Below are 16899 nucleotides of genomic sequence, written 5' to 3' on the forward strand. Positions count from 1 at the left end.
CCATAATCCTAGGTCACCTTCGATAACACTGGCTGACACCATCAACGACAGATCTCACATTCATTTGCCCTGCCCGAGCCTGGAAGCAGTAAGCACACCAAGGGGTAGATAATATGAACCATGAATCCACAGCTCCACACAGGCTCAAGGACCTTGGCACCCACTGAGGGCACTCTGGGATTGAGGTTAATATGTGCCCTGATGCTACATGAAGCTTTGTTTAGCTTGAGGGAGGGCGGGAGGGAGAGAATAAATGTGCAACAGCATCAACGGATTTGACACCTGTTCTCTCTTATTCTTAATCATGGTTGACATGAAATGGGAGATGAAATGGGAAGCTTGAGATGAAGTCTTATTTTTGCTTTCGGCACATCAGAGATTATGCCTATTCTATTGAGATGGCCTAAAGAAACCCATGGATTTATCTGTGTGCACGTGCGTGTGGCCACGCTACGTGTGCTAGCATAAGATCAAAGGAAATGTGTTGCTCTTTTGTTGCAGCCATTTCCTTCATCTGCCATTTTCTGAATAGGCATGTTACCTTACCATGTACTATGAATTTTTAAGAAGACCCGACCTGACATTTTTCGGGCCGGGTCTTAAGCCCAAACCGCACCAAAGGGTCAGGTTGGGACAAAAAGTATTTTTAAGGTAAACCACACCATGCAACTCAATGAGTTGCATTGGTGTGGTTTAAAGCCGTTTTGTCCTGACCCTTTGGTGTTTGGGCTTTAGGCTCCATGAAAAAAGAAATATATATATATTGCATTTTTTGATAATATATAATAAGTCCGTTTGTGTATTTATCTATTATGAAGGTGGTGCTGACTGGCCTTTCACTTTTAATCTGTGATAGAGTTCTCAAATTCTGCCCAACCAGATTGTGCCCGAGGTTTTAGTGCCGGGTCGGGCCTAAAATGGCCGGCCCAGTTAGGACCGACAAAGCCTTTATTTTCAGGTCCGTTGAGAACTCTAGTTCAATGGACAGGTGGCTCCATCTTGTGAGGTTCCACCGATATTTCTGTCAATGGTATGACGTCACACATTGTCTTTCTGGCATATAATATCTTATTATTTTAATAAGTTTAATGTTCTATTGGAAGTCAATGGGGTTCAGATCAGGTTGAAACCTTGTGTGAGGGACCAAGCAGTCAAAGCTTAAAGATGACACAGGTCCAAACCAAACTCAAAGTTTGGTTTAATGTCAAAAGTAGCAAATAATTAACAAAAACTTCAACAACTGTAGTTGTAGGGCCCTTGAGGTCAACATAACATAACTTAAATGAAAAGAATGTGGAACCAAACAGGAAATGAGCTCAACCAACAGACCTGTTCAAATGACACATGAGGGAGACTTATATAGTGGTGGACCAAACCAATAAATACACAAAGGGGTGGACAGCAATTAGAGCCAACTGGAATCCCTAAACTATTCCCAATTCCCCCCCTTCTCAATCAAGTATGTTGGTATGGTCCTCTGCATCACATCTGACTCCACCCCCTGCCCCATATGTTGCCATTTCAGGAACTGAATAAAGAACAAAACATTAGTACAACAGTGCATATTGTCACCAAGCCATTTTCAAATACTGATTGTGTTTTATGCATTAATATAATGATTGCAAATGTCAATACTAGAGGTTAGAGTAGAATGCAAATGTGAGTGAAGGTTGGAGGAGTCTTATCTCACTGTGGGGCTGGGATCACAGCCCTCACACCTTGCCAAGCGGCGTCATCATAACGATTACCGGTATACGTCATACTTCAGGATTGGGCTTTCGACACATTCATGTCTTGTTTGATGTTTTCCTTCTTTTGTGTTTCTGATCTCATCCGTCCTCACTCCAAACACATTTATATAATGCCCTGTTATTTCCTCATTGTGTTGATCAGTAAAACTGATTTGGGTTCAACAGTTAATTGAATTTACAATTATCAATAATAAGTTCAATCTAAAGTTGCCAAAATAACATTAAATAAGTGGTTAATAAAACTAATCAATTTGATGGACTATTTGTTTTTCTTTGAACATGCTTCTCAATGAGTCTCTTAATCAAGAAAGTCATTGATAGCATAATCGTTACTAATGTATAGTTGCATCTCTAAAACAGATATCCTTTGGGCATACAGTGAAGTGAGAGTGAAGTGCTGGTTGCTCTGCCTGAACAACATCTGCTTCCCTCTTGTCTCGCTGCTAGCCTAGGGCCTTATTCAATAACTCGTAATAATAGACCAGGATATGTGCTTCAGACATCAAACAAGGTGTGTGTGTGTGTGTGTGTGTGTGTGTGTGTGTGTGTGTGTGTGTGTGTGTGTGTGTGTGTGTGTGTGTGTGTGTGTGTGTGTGTGTGTGTGTGTGTGTGTGTGTGTGTGTGTGTGTGTGTGTGTGTGTGTGTGTGTGTGTGTGTGTGTGTGTGTGTGTGTGTGTGTGTGTGTGTGTGTGTGTGTGTGTGTGTGCGTGCGCGCAGATACAATGGCGAGTGGGAGACTGGAAGAGATGCTTTGGAGGACATCTTGTACAGAGCCCAGCTAGAACTTTACTCCCAGCCCCTCCTGGTAAGCGATTATACCACCTTAATAGAAAGGACCTCACTTAAACCTATTTAGGCCTGACGAAACCTCATGTTTCTGTATCAGTGGTTCTCCATATTTCACATCAAGGACCCCCAGAATTATATGTAATTGGCCACCGACCCACATCTGAAAAGATGTTCCAGTGACCTCCCAGAAGCAAAGATTTGAGTTAAAAATGTTCACTCTGAAAGAATATATATTCAAAGATTTGCGCCATTTTCACGATTTTTCAAAAATAGCAGACCTACAAGTTCATAGCGCGGCACTCGGTGCCACCCTATGAGCTTGTAGATCTGCTATTTTTCAACAGCTAAAGCATAACATAATGCTTAAAACACCAAAATGGGTTAAGAAGGGGGTCCTTGATGGGGTCCCCACTGGGACCCCATCAATCATTTAGCTGATGACTCTCCAGCTAAGTGATTAATGGTGACCAACTGATCCCTTACTGTTTTCCATTTGGTTCCATTTGTACAGTACAGTTTACAAATGGACTGGGTCCATTTGTTTCCAATTGCAGAGTTTCATGTTATGGCCTAATGAATATGAAACTGGGGGTCCTTGACGTTTTTTAAAAATAAATTTCTTGAGAATCACTGATATACCTGTAGACTGTCAGTGGACACAGGTCAAGTGATTACCTTTGCATCCCCCATGATCCTAAGAACCAGTCAAAAATCACCATTGCATAGATGGTTGTCCTGTAAGATATACTGGTCCCATTGGAAATCTGACCATATCTCCCATCGCATGTTCAGATTCTACAGACCGTCTCGGGTCGAGTGCTTTTCTCTTCCGTCCAACATGGAGCCTGACTTTAAAGCAATAACCACTGATTGAATTGCAATGCTGTATTCTTTGCGTAGGCATGTCTGCATGCTTTTATAAATGAATTCATGGAAAGATAATTACATTTTATAATGTTGTATTCCTCTGAATTGCTGCCCTCCACACTCTCCGGCCCTGATGCTAGATAAGGGAGTGTGGAGGACATTGAGTTGTCTTGTGATCTACAGTATGTTTACATATCTGTTTGTCTGTGTCTGCCCTTGTCTGTGTGCATGCGTGTGTGTGTGTGTGTGTGTGTGTGTGTGTGTGTGTGTGTGTGTTTGCCCTTGTCTGTGTGCATGCATGTGTGTGTGCGTGTGCACCTTTCAGCTAGGGAATGCCATGAAGAGCTCGCTGCCCGCCAGCGCTCCCGAGGAGAAGCGGGGGCGCAAGGTGCTCCAGGTCGAGGTGACCCCCACCGTCAGACGCATCTCCATCTCGGCCATCACCACCGCCTCCATACGCCGACACCGCTGGAAGAGAGAGGGTAAGGCCCACCTCTCTAACGCCCCAGTAGTAACTCCACTTAAAGCATAGTGTCCTGTGGATGGTTGTGGTGCTCTCACTGGTGGCGATCAGGATAAATAACGTCCAATCGTACTCACGGGGTGATTCGTTCAGATTGTTTTATATAGAAGTCGTGAACTCTATAACGCTACAAGATGATGATGGGAGCCATGAATTTGGACGCAATGCATGATGGAGAGGCTGCAGCCTTGTACGTAAATACATAGATTAATGCTGAGAAGTACAGAAAGGATTTGAGAGACTAGAACCAGGGGTGCAATGTTTTTACTATGATCACTTTAACTAACTGACTTCCTCCCAATCTCTGTGAAGGAAAACCGTGTTTTATCCACTCTCCTCATGAGCGCTGTCCAACAAGTGTTTCATGTCAGTTATGTAACCATGATCAATGTGGTCTCTGTGCCAATATGTTGTGCCAACGTTGTTCCAGTCACCGGCGCACTGCTCTTTGCTCGTTTTGTCTCTGTGTGCGTGTGTGCGACTGTGCGTCCTCTGCTTTCTGTCATTACTATGAATGTGTGTGTGTGTGTGTGTCCTCTGCTTTCTGTCATTACTACGAATGGATGCGTAAGAATAAGAATTCTACCATCAAGAAGCTCAAGACAAAAAAGGTGCCTCTAGTTGCTTCACTCATTCCGCTCTATATCTCATCCAACAGATTCATCACTGAAGTCTCAACTCACCTCAATCATTTTTTTTATTTTCTTCTCGTTATCCATTGATATCAAAATATCAGACCAATCGGCTTCCATAACAAAAAAACCAAACAAGTCTGTTGTTGTATGTCATGAGTCAGATATGGATCGATGCCAGGACGGCGTCATCCCAGTGGACTGTGACGAGGCTTCGCTGCCACTAAAGGAACACCTGTCCCCCCATCTGTGTCGTTGACTCCCAGATTGTTTTGACTACTCAAGCACCGGGGAGCTCAGCCTCGTCGTCAATCCTCCGAGCCACGCCCACCCCCGGTACCCGGCGGCCAACCCCGAGAGAGGAGGGCAGGCTCAGAGTCAGCACAGCGGTGGCAGCAGCATCGTCGTGCCCCCCGTCACGATCGAGGGTAGGGGACAGGGGAGGATATGCCACATGCACAGGGACAGGGAGGGTTCTCGCGAAATTTCTACCTATCCGTCCCTCCGCTTCCTTCCCCTCTTCCCCGACTCGGGGGTTTCTGATTGAACATTGACGCTGTTCCCATTATTACGGCTGCCTCTTCACTGACCCAGAGTATACTAACTCATCCAGTCTTATCTGAGTGCTTTCTCAACAACCCTCCCCCCTACACACTACCAGATCACTATAAATTGTACGGAGAGTGGAAGAGTCTATTCTGGGTTTGCAGGAAGTGTGGTTCGAGGCCATTTTTGCATGGGCCTACCATCATGTCATGTCCTCCTCGCTCTTTGACCGTGCCGTGTCTCATGTAAGCCACCACAGAGTGTGTTGCCCTTGTCACTCACTGAGCATGTGCGGTGTGCGACCTGCTACTTGACCCCATCCTTTGGGCTCGTCTGTCAGTGAATGCCTTTAGACTCAGAGGGAGACCGTAGTAGAATGATGTTTGCAGTGAACACTTTAAATTAGTTTTAATGGGCAAAACAATTGTCCCACAAAACTCATAAAAGCACAATTGTTGTTTCTTTGCTACCCCTGGTGGCCGCACTGTCAACAAACCTTAGATCACCCTGGCCATGATGAGTAACCACCTGCTATGCCCATCGTGCCGGGAGACGAAATCTGTGTTTGTTTAGTTTTTCCAAATTATGACAATCTGCTTGTTTGCCAATTTTGAGTTCAGCTATGCTATATGTTATTTTCTATTTTCGTTTCAGTTTAGCATCAAGCTCAGTGAGTGAGAATGATCCCCTTCCTCGTGCCTCAAAGCATGTGCATGTGACAACAAGCTGAGAACATTGAAAAGGAGAAATTAACCCGTTGTATTAAAGAAAGGAAGACAGTCTACTAAGTTTGGACAAGTAGAATGCTCAGCTCCTGCACTCCTTTTATGTTCCATTAAACAAATCCAATAGTGTGCTCCATTATAGCGTCCAGATCACAGTGTGTGTGATCACTGGCATTACAGTAAGATATATTGACATGATTGAAAGTCAACCTATTCCAGTCAGTTTCTGTACAATTGTCATCCCCTCGTCCTGCCCAAGCTGCTCGAATGAAATTAATTAGTTTTGAAGAAGATTCCTCTAGGTTCAGTTTCATTATCGCGGGACTATGACGCCTAGCTATTTGGGAACTGTGGCGCCTGATATCTTGACAAAGAATTGTTTGAGGAACTCAATCTCTTATTTAGAAAGATAAGAACATGCTCAAACCCTATAGACTGTATAGAGAGCTCTGGAGGACCCTGGTCTACTATTTGTTACACTCCTTTGTTTCTCTACACCAACATCTCTGCAAAATAAAATAGCTCATGAACTCACAACATGCCACAGTGTGACGCATTGTGAGCTTCTACATCTGCTATTTTCTCTGAATGTTTTCTGCAGAATGGTGAAGCTAGGGTTCATGTGGTTAAATTGATTTGTAACACTTAGAACACAAAACCTTTGGTTACTCTTTTTGTTGCGATGGGGATTAGTACGGACTGTGACAATGGCTAGCAGACTGGCCCGTTCGGCCTCTGTCTATCCCTTTTTAATGGAGTGCTATCGATCTTATGAGAGGTGGAGTGGACTCTGGAGTGGACTGGCCAAAACGCTTTCCTTAGATTGGGACGACTAGTCCATTCAGAGTGCGGCAGGGACAGCATTGTGTTTCTCGTCTTACTCCTCATGCGCATGTCATTCCAAGCCCTATCCCTTTCCTCTCTTTATTTATGTTTTTTATTCTTTACACTCTCTGGTGCCCTGACTGACTGCTGGTGACCTGAGGTCCAGTCTTGCTTGCCCCAGCACTGCATGATGGAGAGAGATGGTTGATCCTTCCTTTTTCTGCTTTTTAACTTGGCTTTTACTTTTCCTTCCCTGTGCCTGTTTCAGTAACACTTCCGTCTTAATTTTGATCAATTTCTTCAGTTTCTTTCAGCTTTCAGACCGTGGACCCATTGATGGATTATAAAAACAATGTTATCAATTTATGCCTGTCTGGTGTCTGGCTTTTTCCCCCCAGTTGATCATGAGAATGTGTTTATCTTGATTTTATGTAATTTCCGCTCTGAAACAATGAGCACTTTCACTAAACTAGACTACTGTAATATATTTTTATAGTGAAACCTCCAAATATGGCAACAGAGGTGGTAAATGGAAATCTTCAGTGAGTTGGAACATGATGACGAGACTCAAGGCTAACATGTACCCTATTGGATTGTACTGCATATCACTATAAGGACCTAATTAGGAGAGCATGATCTGCTCTGAATGTAATTATGAGCACTGACCATCTAGGAGCCATCTAAATTTGTCCCCTAATTTATCCCACATTATGAACATGATTCATCAATCATCCAGTTGAATGAGGGGTTGACTCTTGCTTTTGTGATTAAAATGACTGAGAATGAAGATCTAAAGCTTTGCCCTTTGCAAGGATTATAGTGAAAAGTATACTTTGTTATTATTGTTGTTCAATTAATATAAATTGGCCTTGAGAGAGAGGTAAGTATTTCTGTTGATGGTAGATTTAGCCTATTTGAGACAGTGAACCAGCCATCCATGACTAGTCATTTTTCATGAGCTTGAACTTTTGAAAGAGTCGATATCCTCGGATGAGGTTGAAGTGAAGCATTGTTATTCTTTAAACTTTTCATTAACAAGATCACTCGACATCTGTGTCAAACTCGACCTTTTCCTAAATCTGAACTCCTAACCTCTCTGTCTATCACTCTATTCTTTATTTTTGTGTCTCTGTGTGTGTGTGTGTGCGCATGTGCGATTGTGCGTGTCCATTCATGTGGTTGCACGTGTGGCAGAAGCCGACGGCATGAGCGGCGGAGAGGACTCGTTCAACGTGAACGACCCGGACGAGGGCTTCTCCTCGGGGGCGTCCAACAGCAGCCAGCCCAGCGGCACCAAGGGAGGCGGCACGGCCACCAGAGGGGGCAGCCTGAAGGGCAGCGGCAGCAGCCTCAAGAAAGCGGTGACGTCCCGTCTGTCTCGAGACAAGGAGAGGGAGAGGGAGAAGGAGAGGGAGAAGGAGAAGGAGAAGGAGAGGGAGAAGGAGAAGGAGAGGGAGAAGGAGAAGGAGAAGGAGAAGGAGAAGGAGAAGGAGAGGGAGGCGGAGGCGCAGCAGTGGGAGGAGGAGAAGCAGCAGCGCGAGGCGGAGAAGCAGCAGCGGGAGGCGGAGAAGCAGCAGCGCGAGGCGGAGAAGCAGCAGCGCGAGGCGGAGAAGCAGCAGCGCGAGGCGGAGAAGCAGCAGCGCGAGGCGGAGAAGCAGCAGCGCGAGGCGCCAACGGAACCCCAAGCCCCGCCAAGGAGGCACCACCCGAGGGAGCTGCAGCAGCAGACCCCGCGGGTCAGCGTCGACCTGGACGCCATCGAACTCAGCCCCATCAAGAAGCACCTGAGCTTCCCCACGGGACACGCGCTGGTACGGACTGGCAGCACGTCGTCCAGCAAGTCCTTTGACTGCATGAGCCTCAATCTGAACGGCGGCGGGAAGAACGGCAAAGGAGGAGGAGGGGAGGAGGTGGGTGGCGCCCGGAGCTCCGAGGTGGCCAGGGGACTCGCCGGCGGCGGCTCCCACCGCCATTCCACCATCAGCCTGCAGGAGGAGCACTTGGTCAGGCCGGAGGAGGCCCAGGACTTGCTCTCCCCCGGAGCGCCCCTCACCAAGCAGTCGCGCTCCCCCAGCTTCAACATGCAGATCATATCGCAGGTGTAATATGGGGATGAGGGTGATGCAGGTATTCATACACACAATCACACATACTATTTAACAACCTGCACACTTCCTCTACACACACACACACACACACACACGCATGCACACCCCTCCACTCTGGTATTTGTCTGGTATACGAAACACACCATAGACATCTACTACCTACCTACCTACGCTGGTTACTTTGACTGAGTGTCTTTGTGTGTGTGTCCGTGTTTATGTACGTGCAGAGAGGAGTGGTCTTTGTCGTCATCCTCAGATGCTATCGTCTACAGTCACTGGATGTGGGTGGAAGGGTGGGTAGGATCTGCATCAAAGAAGGCACACAATTGTAAAATGTCAGTCGGTAGACTTGGACAGCTCCCAAGTCCACAAGACCCACATTCTCCCTTTTGACCAAACTGAGCATTGCTCCTGTAACAAGCCTTCACAGGACCCAGAGAATAAGCATGTGGGGGTTAGTGAGAGCAAACAGAACACAGTACCTGAGGACCTGTATCATTTCAGATAAGTTGAGTTCCTGACTGAATCAGTCCATTTTGTATTGTAATCAGCAATAAGACTTGCCATTGCTCATCATGTGAAGAAGAGTGAGGATCATTGTTCTTTCTCTTGTTAATTCCTGGTCCCATGGAATCTGACCTGATGACTATGTCCCCTCCCCTGTTCTCTTTTTCTGTTTGTTTTTTAAATGTTTCATTTGACAAATAATTTTATGGACATGATTGCTTTAAATATGTTTGCAAGCAAGCATAATCACAATCCAAAGACAGTAGGTCATTTATTTATTTATATCTTTTTTCCTTCATTTTAATGTCATGCTTTGATTTTGACCTGGACCCAAGTCGGTCTCTAGGCTTTTACCTCATACTGTAAGCTTCATTTTATTTTGTAATGAATTCTACACATTTGATCTCTGGTCATTTTCAAACTATTGATGCTGTTATGGAATTAAACTGGAATGTGTCGAACCGAGCGGTCGACCATGTCAGTTCTAAGCCCAACAAATGGACAAAATGTTGGGATGGCATTGCTGCTGGGCAGCTTACAGAGACCCAAGCATGACAGTTAATCATGGCAATTAATCAAATCTTCTTTGAGGTCCTCTGGTAACTTCTCGTCAGGTTTGAAGAAACTACAATGAAAATTATGTTGGTAAATTGTAGAAAGGAGAAGGAGAAAAATAAAACTATTAATATATTAACAAATAAGACCTACTGTAAGTGCAAGACAATGACTTCAAAGAATGAATCAAAGTTAGACGGTGATGTTTTTTTTTAAATATTATTGTTTGGTCCTTACATCTGAAAGCACTTGGATTTTCATGTGGCCGTGTATGATTTTTGCACGAAACCCCGCCCAGTAGGGGAGGGGTAAGAAAGGCCCTGCCCAGTAAGGGGAGGGGATGCCCTCCCTCCCCCTCCCCTCCCAGTATTTCTTACAGATATGATGGTGATGGGTGATTCTACCCAAGACCATGATTATTATTATTTTTGATTGTGAGTGAAATGTCACCCTCTCTGGTTGCTAATGGTCACTACTCGTTTCGGTCACTATTGACATCATGTTGTCTACCTTGATTGGATGCTCATGAAAATATTTTGTTCTACCTCATTGTGTATTCACACCTGTCTCCCAATCACATTCTGGTCTGAGGCGTGGATTAACTTCCCATTGCCTCTGAAGCAGCAAACACTGGAGAATTGTACAGGTTGGGAAGGACCAAAACAGTTTCAGACACTACTGTAAGGACACTGTATAATCTGTATGCGTGAGGAGTTGTCAATGTGTCTTATCAAGTCCTCGTGCTTTAGTTCAACCACATTATGCACAACATTTTTGACGCAAGATAAAAGTTTTATCTGTCTTCATTCAGGTTTGAAGAAAATAATAATAATGTCCTTGTCCTTCCTGTAAATGTTATTAAAAACACCTAAATTTAATTATAATTTTAACATTCCCTTAAAATATCCAGATTTTCTTCATAGTCATGATTTTTGTGTAAGTGCAATTTTCCTCCCAGATATGCATGGATGTTGTCTGTTGTTAAAATGCCTATATCTGTGCACAGCACTAGCAAGCATTCTGTAGTGCACTCTCCAGCCTGCGTGAATTGAACGTAGTGTTGCTTGTCTGCATGCATTGTGCGCTGTGAAGCACTGCTGTTTCAGCCACTTCCTGAAACCAGCCAGCAAGCCAAACCCAGTCTTGTTCCTGTCACAGGCTCCTAGCCAAATGTGCCAATACACAGTCTCTCTTCATGAAATCCTGTTTGTGTCTTAATTAAAATATTGTTTGCCTAATTTAATTTTTTATCTTTCAGTTTACTAGTCTTATGTCAAATGTTAGGACAAGAAGTGAGGTTTGGTTTCACAGCTAAATGTGCCCTTACATGCAGCCCCACTGTACTTTTGTTTTCTTTCTGCTGTGTATAATTCAAGGCAAAATGCATATAGTATGGTTGTTAAAAAGTGCTTTCACAATCACAATGAAGCTTTGCTTTCAGAGACAGTTGATGTGTCTAGATGTCAGGTTTATGTATTGGCATTTACATTTCTAGCTTAGTATGCTTCTATAAAAGATGGATGAATGGATTCGTTGTATGTATAGAAAAGTCACTTTGGTCCACGGTGATCATTCGAGACGTCATGACCTATAAGCTACTGCTGTGTGTGTGTGTGTGTGTGTGTGTGTGCGTGTGTGTGCGTGCGTGCGCCATATCATTTACGGATCACAATGAACTGGTTATTAGACCTCATCAGTAGGTCTAATTTGTACTTTGATGGTCTTGATCACTGAAAACCGGTTATTTTCAAAGTATAAATTAGGCTGCACGGTCCCCCACTGCTTGGCTGACTGCCCAAACAAGGGAGTTGAACAGTACCTGTATATGACAAGGCTCCCAGTACGCAATGCTGTAGTGTCCATATACACGCACGCACATGTCTGTCACCCCTGTGTTTGGTCATAATGTCCTCATCTGCTGTATTATGCTGTGAGTTGAGTGGCTCCTTTTGCTGTTCGAGCTGGTGTCGTATCTGTGTCCCTGACCCAAGGTGAACGGCACCATGTGACACTGTATTCTCAACGTGGTGTAATGGATGGAAGAATATCTGTCTTGTGTTAAAATGCATGTGACCAGGGTGGGAAATTAACGCTAGCCACCAAGCCAGCCAATAATTGCTGGTAAATTTGAACTGTTGCTGGGAAGTTTGTCTGTCCAACAAACAAACTTAACTGTGGCAAGTGACCATCTGTCTGGTGGGGTGTTAGGGGTCCCCCCCCCCCCCCAACACACAATTTATTTACTAGTTAGTCCCTTTCACTGCCAAGTTGTGCCAACCCTGTGGGCAGAGGAACACGCTTATCCCTCCCAGTTCCGCTTCGTGCTTAACAGGTGGCACGACCAGCCTGTAGGAGTCTGTACTAGTGCAGTGACAGAGATCCCCCTCCTTCCGGCTTCCCACCCGTGAAGACGTGTTCGTCTCTACAGTAGTAGGCAGGAACCTTTCCCCTCGGCCCACCCAGACGCCCCCTCGTGGCTGGTGAATTTCATTTTCCACTAGCTACTGTGTCTGTGACTGATGGCTGAATAAAATGTTGGTTTCCTGCCCTGCATGTGGTATGTGTTGGGTTTGTTTTCATACAGTATGATGCACTTTATTCCAGTCTCCAGTTATTAAGCGATAAAATATAGCGATAGATGTGTATACACTCAATGCAGGGTTTTAGTCTCTTCAAAAGTAGTAAATCTAAGCGGTCACAACTCAATGCTTTTCTTTCTTTTAAAACAAATCTGGCAGCATTAAAATTTATGTTTTTGAGGTCCGAATTGATTCTATGCAACATGTTTATTTTTTTGTTTTTTTCCCCATTTTGTCATTGAACCTCTGGGGCAGGAGGGTTCAGACACCAGAGTTCTGCAAGCATTTGAACTTATTTTTAAGTGTGAGATGTCAACAGCGCCATGTTTTCGGTCCGTTCATAGTGCACCCACTGTTGCGGTGCTGTAGAGAAGAGACTTTCTGGCACACCATCTTGTGTGGTGTCAAACCAGAGGATCATCTATCGTTGTGCATTAGTCATCAGACTCCCACAGAGCCACGCTGCGGCTCCCACAGGGACTGGACTCACGGTGCATGTCAATGTGCTGCTTTGTGGCTCAGAGATGTCAGTGTATGGAAAACAAAATATAATTTGATGATGATTAATCAAATCTAGAAGCTTCAAATCGGAAGCTAAAGATGTGAAAACACTGTACCATTGATGTTGTATAAATGGAAAGAAAGACTTATTTTAAATCTTGTAAATAAATGTACAAAGCGTGAAAGCAAGACGACTATTAAAAATGGTGACCATTCTGAGATGTAGAGAGAAATTGATCTGTATATTGTTGAATAAATATTGTGCCGTAAGGGACATGTGCTTGTGGTTTGGTGTCAAGTTCTTGAATAGCCTAAAGTTTGGCAAAAAATACAGGCCCTTGAGCCAGGTGGCAGTCCTGCTTGCAGGGAGGACAGAGAGAAGAGTGAGCTCTCACTGAGCTGCAGCCAGGAGAGCTCCCTATATAGTCAGCTAAGCCACACCCACCTCAGGTGAGCACAATTGGGTTGAAGGCCTGCTCCACTCTGCCATCACAGAGGCTTCCCTCTAGCTTACAGTGAGGCAGAGGGGGCAGGGCTGTCACATAGTTAATGCCATTTGTTGGCTAAGCTTTTGTTGATATACTGTATATATAAAGCATCAACAGTAGACTTATTTTAAATAATAGCTAAATAGTATTTATAGCAGTAGGTAAGCAGGGTATTTGAGATGAGCTGAAAAAATATTTTAAAGCATATGATGGGGACATACTTTAATATAATTATGCCAAATGAATAAATAATAATTTGATATGAAGCCCAATTAAGCTACATACTGTCAAACAAAAGCACCAGTACTTGCACCAGTAAGTGTGCCTAACCTATAGGACAAACATCTGTCAATCATACTGTGTTCTATGATATTATTGCTAATCAGTATCACCACCCTCTAGTAACTAGAGTACTAGCCTCGGAAACCCAGACGTTTACTGTTGAATGTCAACCAAGAACTAGATAATATTGATTTGTTTGTATGTGATTCAGAATGTGATGAGGTTCAGTTTTTCATTCTGCCTTCTCTGTTTCCCTCAAGTGGACACATTGAACATTACAAGTTTATTTTATTCTATTTTAACCTCCTTGAGACCAACACATCTCTGAAACATCATCGCCTAGTCAAAAATCCTTTGGGATTCCATTAGGAATTTTCTTGTAAGCTGTCACAGAAAATAACCTATCCAGTAACTATTTTCTGCGAATGCTTTCCCCACAACAAGTAAGACGCGCAAACGCGGGAAGCGAACGCAGCTCGTACATATTTGGGTTTTGGACGTATAGCTGCTTTGGGGACTCCTTATATGGTTATGGCTGAGTCATGGTGACGTAACAGCGGGACAGACACACACACACACAGACAGACAGACAGACAGACATGATCTGCTAGGTCTCATAGTAAGTGCTCACTGCGTTCGCAATAACAGAACACACGAAAATACACCAGTAAGACGCGCAAACGCGGGAAGAAAACGCAGCTGAGACCCTGCAGATCATGTCTGTCTGTCTGTGTGTCTGTCCCGCTGTTACTGTATATGTGGACCTGGCCCCTTTTGTGCCCATATATGGAGCTGATGATGCAACACACTCCATATTTGGACATATAGCGGGACAGCCAGACACACACACACACACACAGACAGACACACAGACAGACAGACAGACATGATCTGCTAGGTCTCATAGTAAGTGCTCACTGCGTTCGCAACTACCATAGAGCCCTGAGGGACTCTGCCTTTATACTCTAAGGACTCTGCATGTATAACACATGCATACCCAAATATGGAGTTCTATGTCGGCCATGCCCAAATATGAGCTCCAGGCTAGTCCAGGGGCTAGTCTAAGATTACGTCAATACTAGACATCATGTTGATGACATCATCTGGCTACTATTTACTAGAGTAATCTAGTAAGCGAGTGGTACTGGTGACACTAGTGCCCATTCTATCTCAATGGGATAGTTCCAATGTTTGGAACTATAGCCCATAGGCATCCGCTTTGCGGTGAGATCAAAGCGTGTCACCACTCTCGGCTCCTTACATGGTGATTTATCTGCAAATGTCCAATCAGCATGGAGCTGTGACGCACCAAACTGGAAGACTTTGGGCGTATAAATAACGGGGTCAGGGTGCAAAATGTTAGTCTGTTCAGTGTTTCTGTACAAGACTTCTGGTTGAAGAGGAAAATCAAGAGAAATGGCAGATAAAGGTGCAGATAAAGGCTTTTGGGGTTTTGTGTGGGATTCAGAGAGTAAGGCATTCATGGGCCGCACAGGCAGCAGCTGGCTTAAGATCTTTGTGTTCTACACAATACTCTATGTATTCTTGGCGATGTTCTTCTTTGCGACCATTCGGATTTTGATGTTTACACTAAGCGACATCAAACCAACTTATCAAGACAGAATCGTACGCCCAGGTTTATCACACACCCCACGCTCCGAAAAAGAGGAGATCTCCTTCAACATGAACAAGCGAGATACATATGAGAAGTACACCAATGCCATTAAGGACCTCTTGGCATCATATGAGGATGGACATCAGACTGAAGAGTTGAAATACATGGACTGTGGAGAAGCTGGAGAACCTGGACCAAGCATTGATCGCGCCAACGAAGATGGAGAGAAGAAGGCTTGTCGCTTCTACAAGAGTTGGCTGAAACAATGCTCCGGGTCTGATGATGACAACACATTTGGCTTCAGGGACGGAAAGCCATGCTTGATTGTCAAGTTTAACAGGGTTGTCGAGTACACACCAACAGCTCCTAAGAATGCGTCACTCCCCAATTTTCACCCCAACCGGATTCCTATCCACTGCACAAGCAAAATAGGTAAGGACAAGGGGAAGATTGTGGCGATCAAGTACTTTGGCTTTGGTGACGACGGCGGCGGCTTTCCTCTCCAGTACTACCCATACTATGGCAAAAAGCTGCATCCCCAGTACCTCCAGCCCCTGGTGGGCATTCAGTTTGACATCACTAAGAATGAGCTCGTCCACATGGAGTGCAAAGTGTTCGGAGAGGACATTGACTACAGTGACAAAGACCGCTACCAGGGACGCTTTGATGTTAAGCTCCGTGTATTATCCAATGAATAGACATGACTAGATTCCTGGAAAAACCAAACAAAGACGTTTATATAAATATACAGTGGCAGTTCACTGGCTTTCAGTTTACGCCAGTGATTAGAATGTACTATTACTAAATAAATAATAAATAAAAACTAGAGGGCTATACTTGCACTCAGCAGAGCACATACCGTATCAGCCAAGAAGTATCTATGTTATGAAGCCTAGCTATTATGTTCATTGTTATCCTGAAAATCGAGTTCATGATGGAAAAAACCCCTTTGCTATTACAATGAATGTTTGAAATCTCTGTACGTCCGTCTGTCTGTCCGTGCCCGGCATCAAGTCGATGAGATTGGCGGTTGTCCAGAATCACAGATCCAACCAATAGTGTCATACTGGTAGAATATATGGAGATGCCTCTATCATCCCTGCAGACTCTGCACATGCATCGCCGAGGACTCGAGGGAGTGTGGTGTTCGGTGCCGAGTCGTCTGGATAGGCTGTTTTATGGGCATAAAAGGGACATGCAGATCTGACAGATCCCCAACCATTAATTTTAATGAAGTTGATCACCCAGCACAAACTGCCTCCTGGTTTTTCTTTGGTTTGGGCACACTGTTTTCATGATACCATGGAGCCCATTCCCATGTGCAGTAGTGTCCTTGGGAGTTGGGAGCTGGAACCCAAATTCAGACCCATCTGCCAGCAAACCTAAATGAATGAGGTCAATTTTGTTAGTACAGACGGGAGGCTCGGAAAGGAGCAGAAGAGAAGAAACTTCCTGCATGGTCAGGATGATCACCATGGTGCACATCTATCTAGTCAGCAGAGGCAGAGAACTGCAAGCCTCCAATCTGTCGATCACCTACTGTAGGCGAGAGGCCCTGGCTGATGAGCAGCCGATGGAGCAACCTAGGTGGTGCTGCAGGACGGGT

General features: G+C 44.5%; 3 protein-coding genes across 4 annotated transcripts in view; 2 read left to right on the top strand and 1 right to left on the bottom strand.

Annotated features, from left to right (window-relative positions):
* The window catches only part of LOC308331176 (hyccin 2), a 51526-nt gene extending 38357 nt beyond the window's left edge, over positions 1-13169 (top strand). Inside the window, exons 10-13 of one of the 2 annotated variants that reach the window (XM_080786420.1) lie at positions 2469-2556; positions 3733-3889; positions 4829-4990; positions 7853-13169. In XM_080786420.1, coding sequence (XP_080642546.1) covers positions 2469-2556; positions 3733-3889; positions 4829-4990; positions 7853-8763 — 1318 coding nt within the window. In that variant the 3' untranslated portion in view covers positions 8764-13169. The remainder of the gene's footprint in view (positions 1-2468; positions 2557-3732; positions 3890-4828; positions 4991-7852) is intronic. The other variant, XM_080786421.1, reaches the window with a different exon arrangement.
* The window catches only part of LOC308331277 (CASP8 and FADD-like apoptosis regulator), a 265394-nt gene that overhangs the window by 44968 nt on the left and 203527 nt on the right, over positions 1-16899 (bottom strand). The gene's annotated exons all lie outside the window — the stretch shown is intronic.
* Positions 15095-15991, top strand: LOC308330892 (sodium/potassium-transporting ATPase subunit beta-233-like; the record flags this gene model as incomplete). Its single annotated transcript, XM_080785965.1, has 1 exon — positions 15095-15991. The coding sequence occupies one exon, from the start codon at positions 15095-15097 to the stop codon at positions 15989-15991; it is 897 nt and encodes a 298-aa protein (XP_080642091.1).

The sequence above is a fragment of the Protomyctophum bolini genome, assembly GCF_963924005.1.
Source record: "Protomyctophum bolini genome assembly, chromosome: 16".
Classification (NCBI taxonomy): Eukaryota; Metazoa; Chordata; class Actinopteri; order Myctophiformes; family Myctophidae; genus Protomyctophum; species Protomyctophum bolini.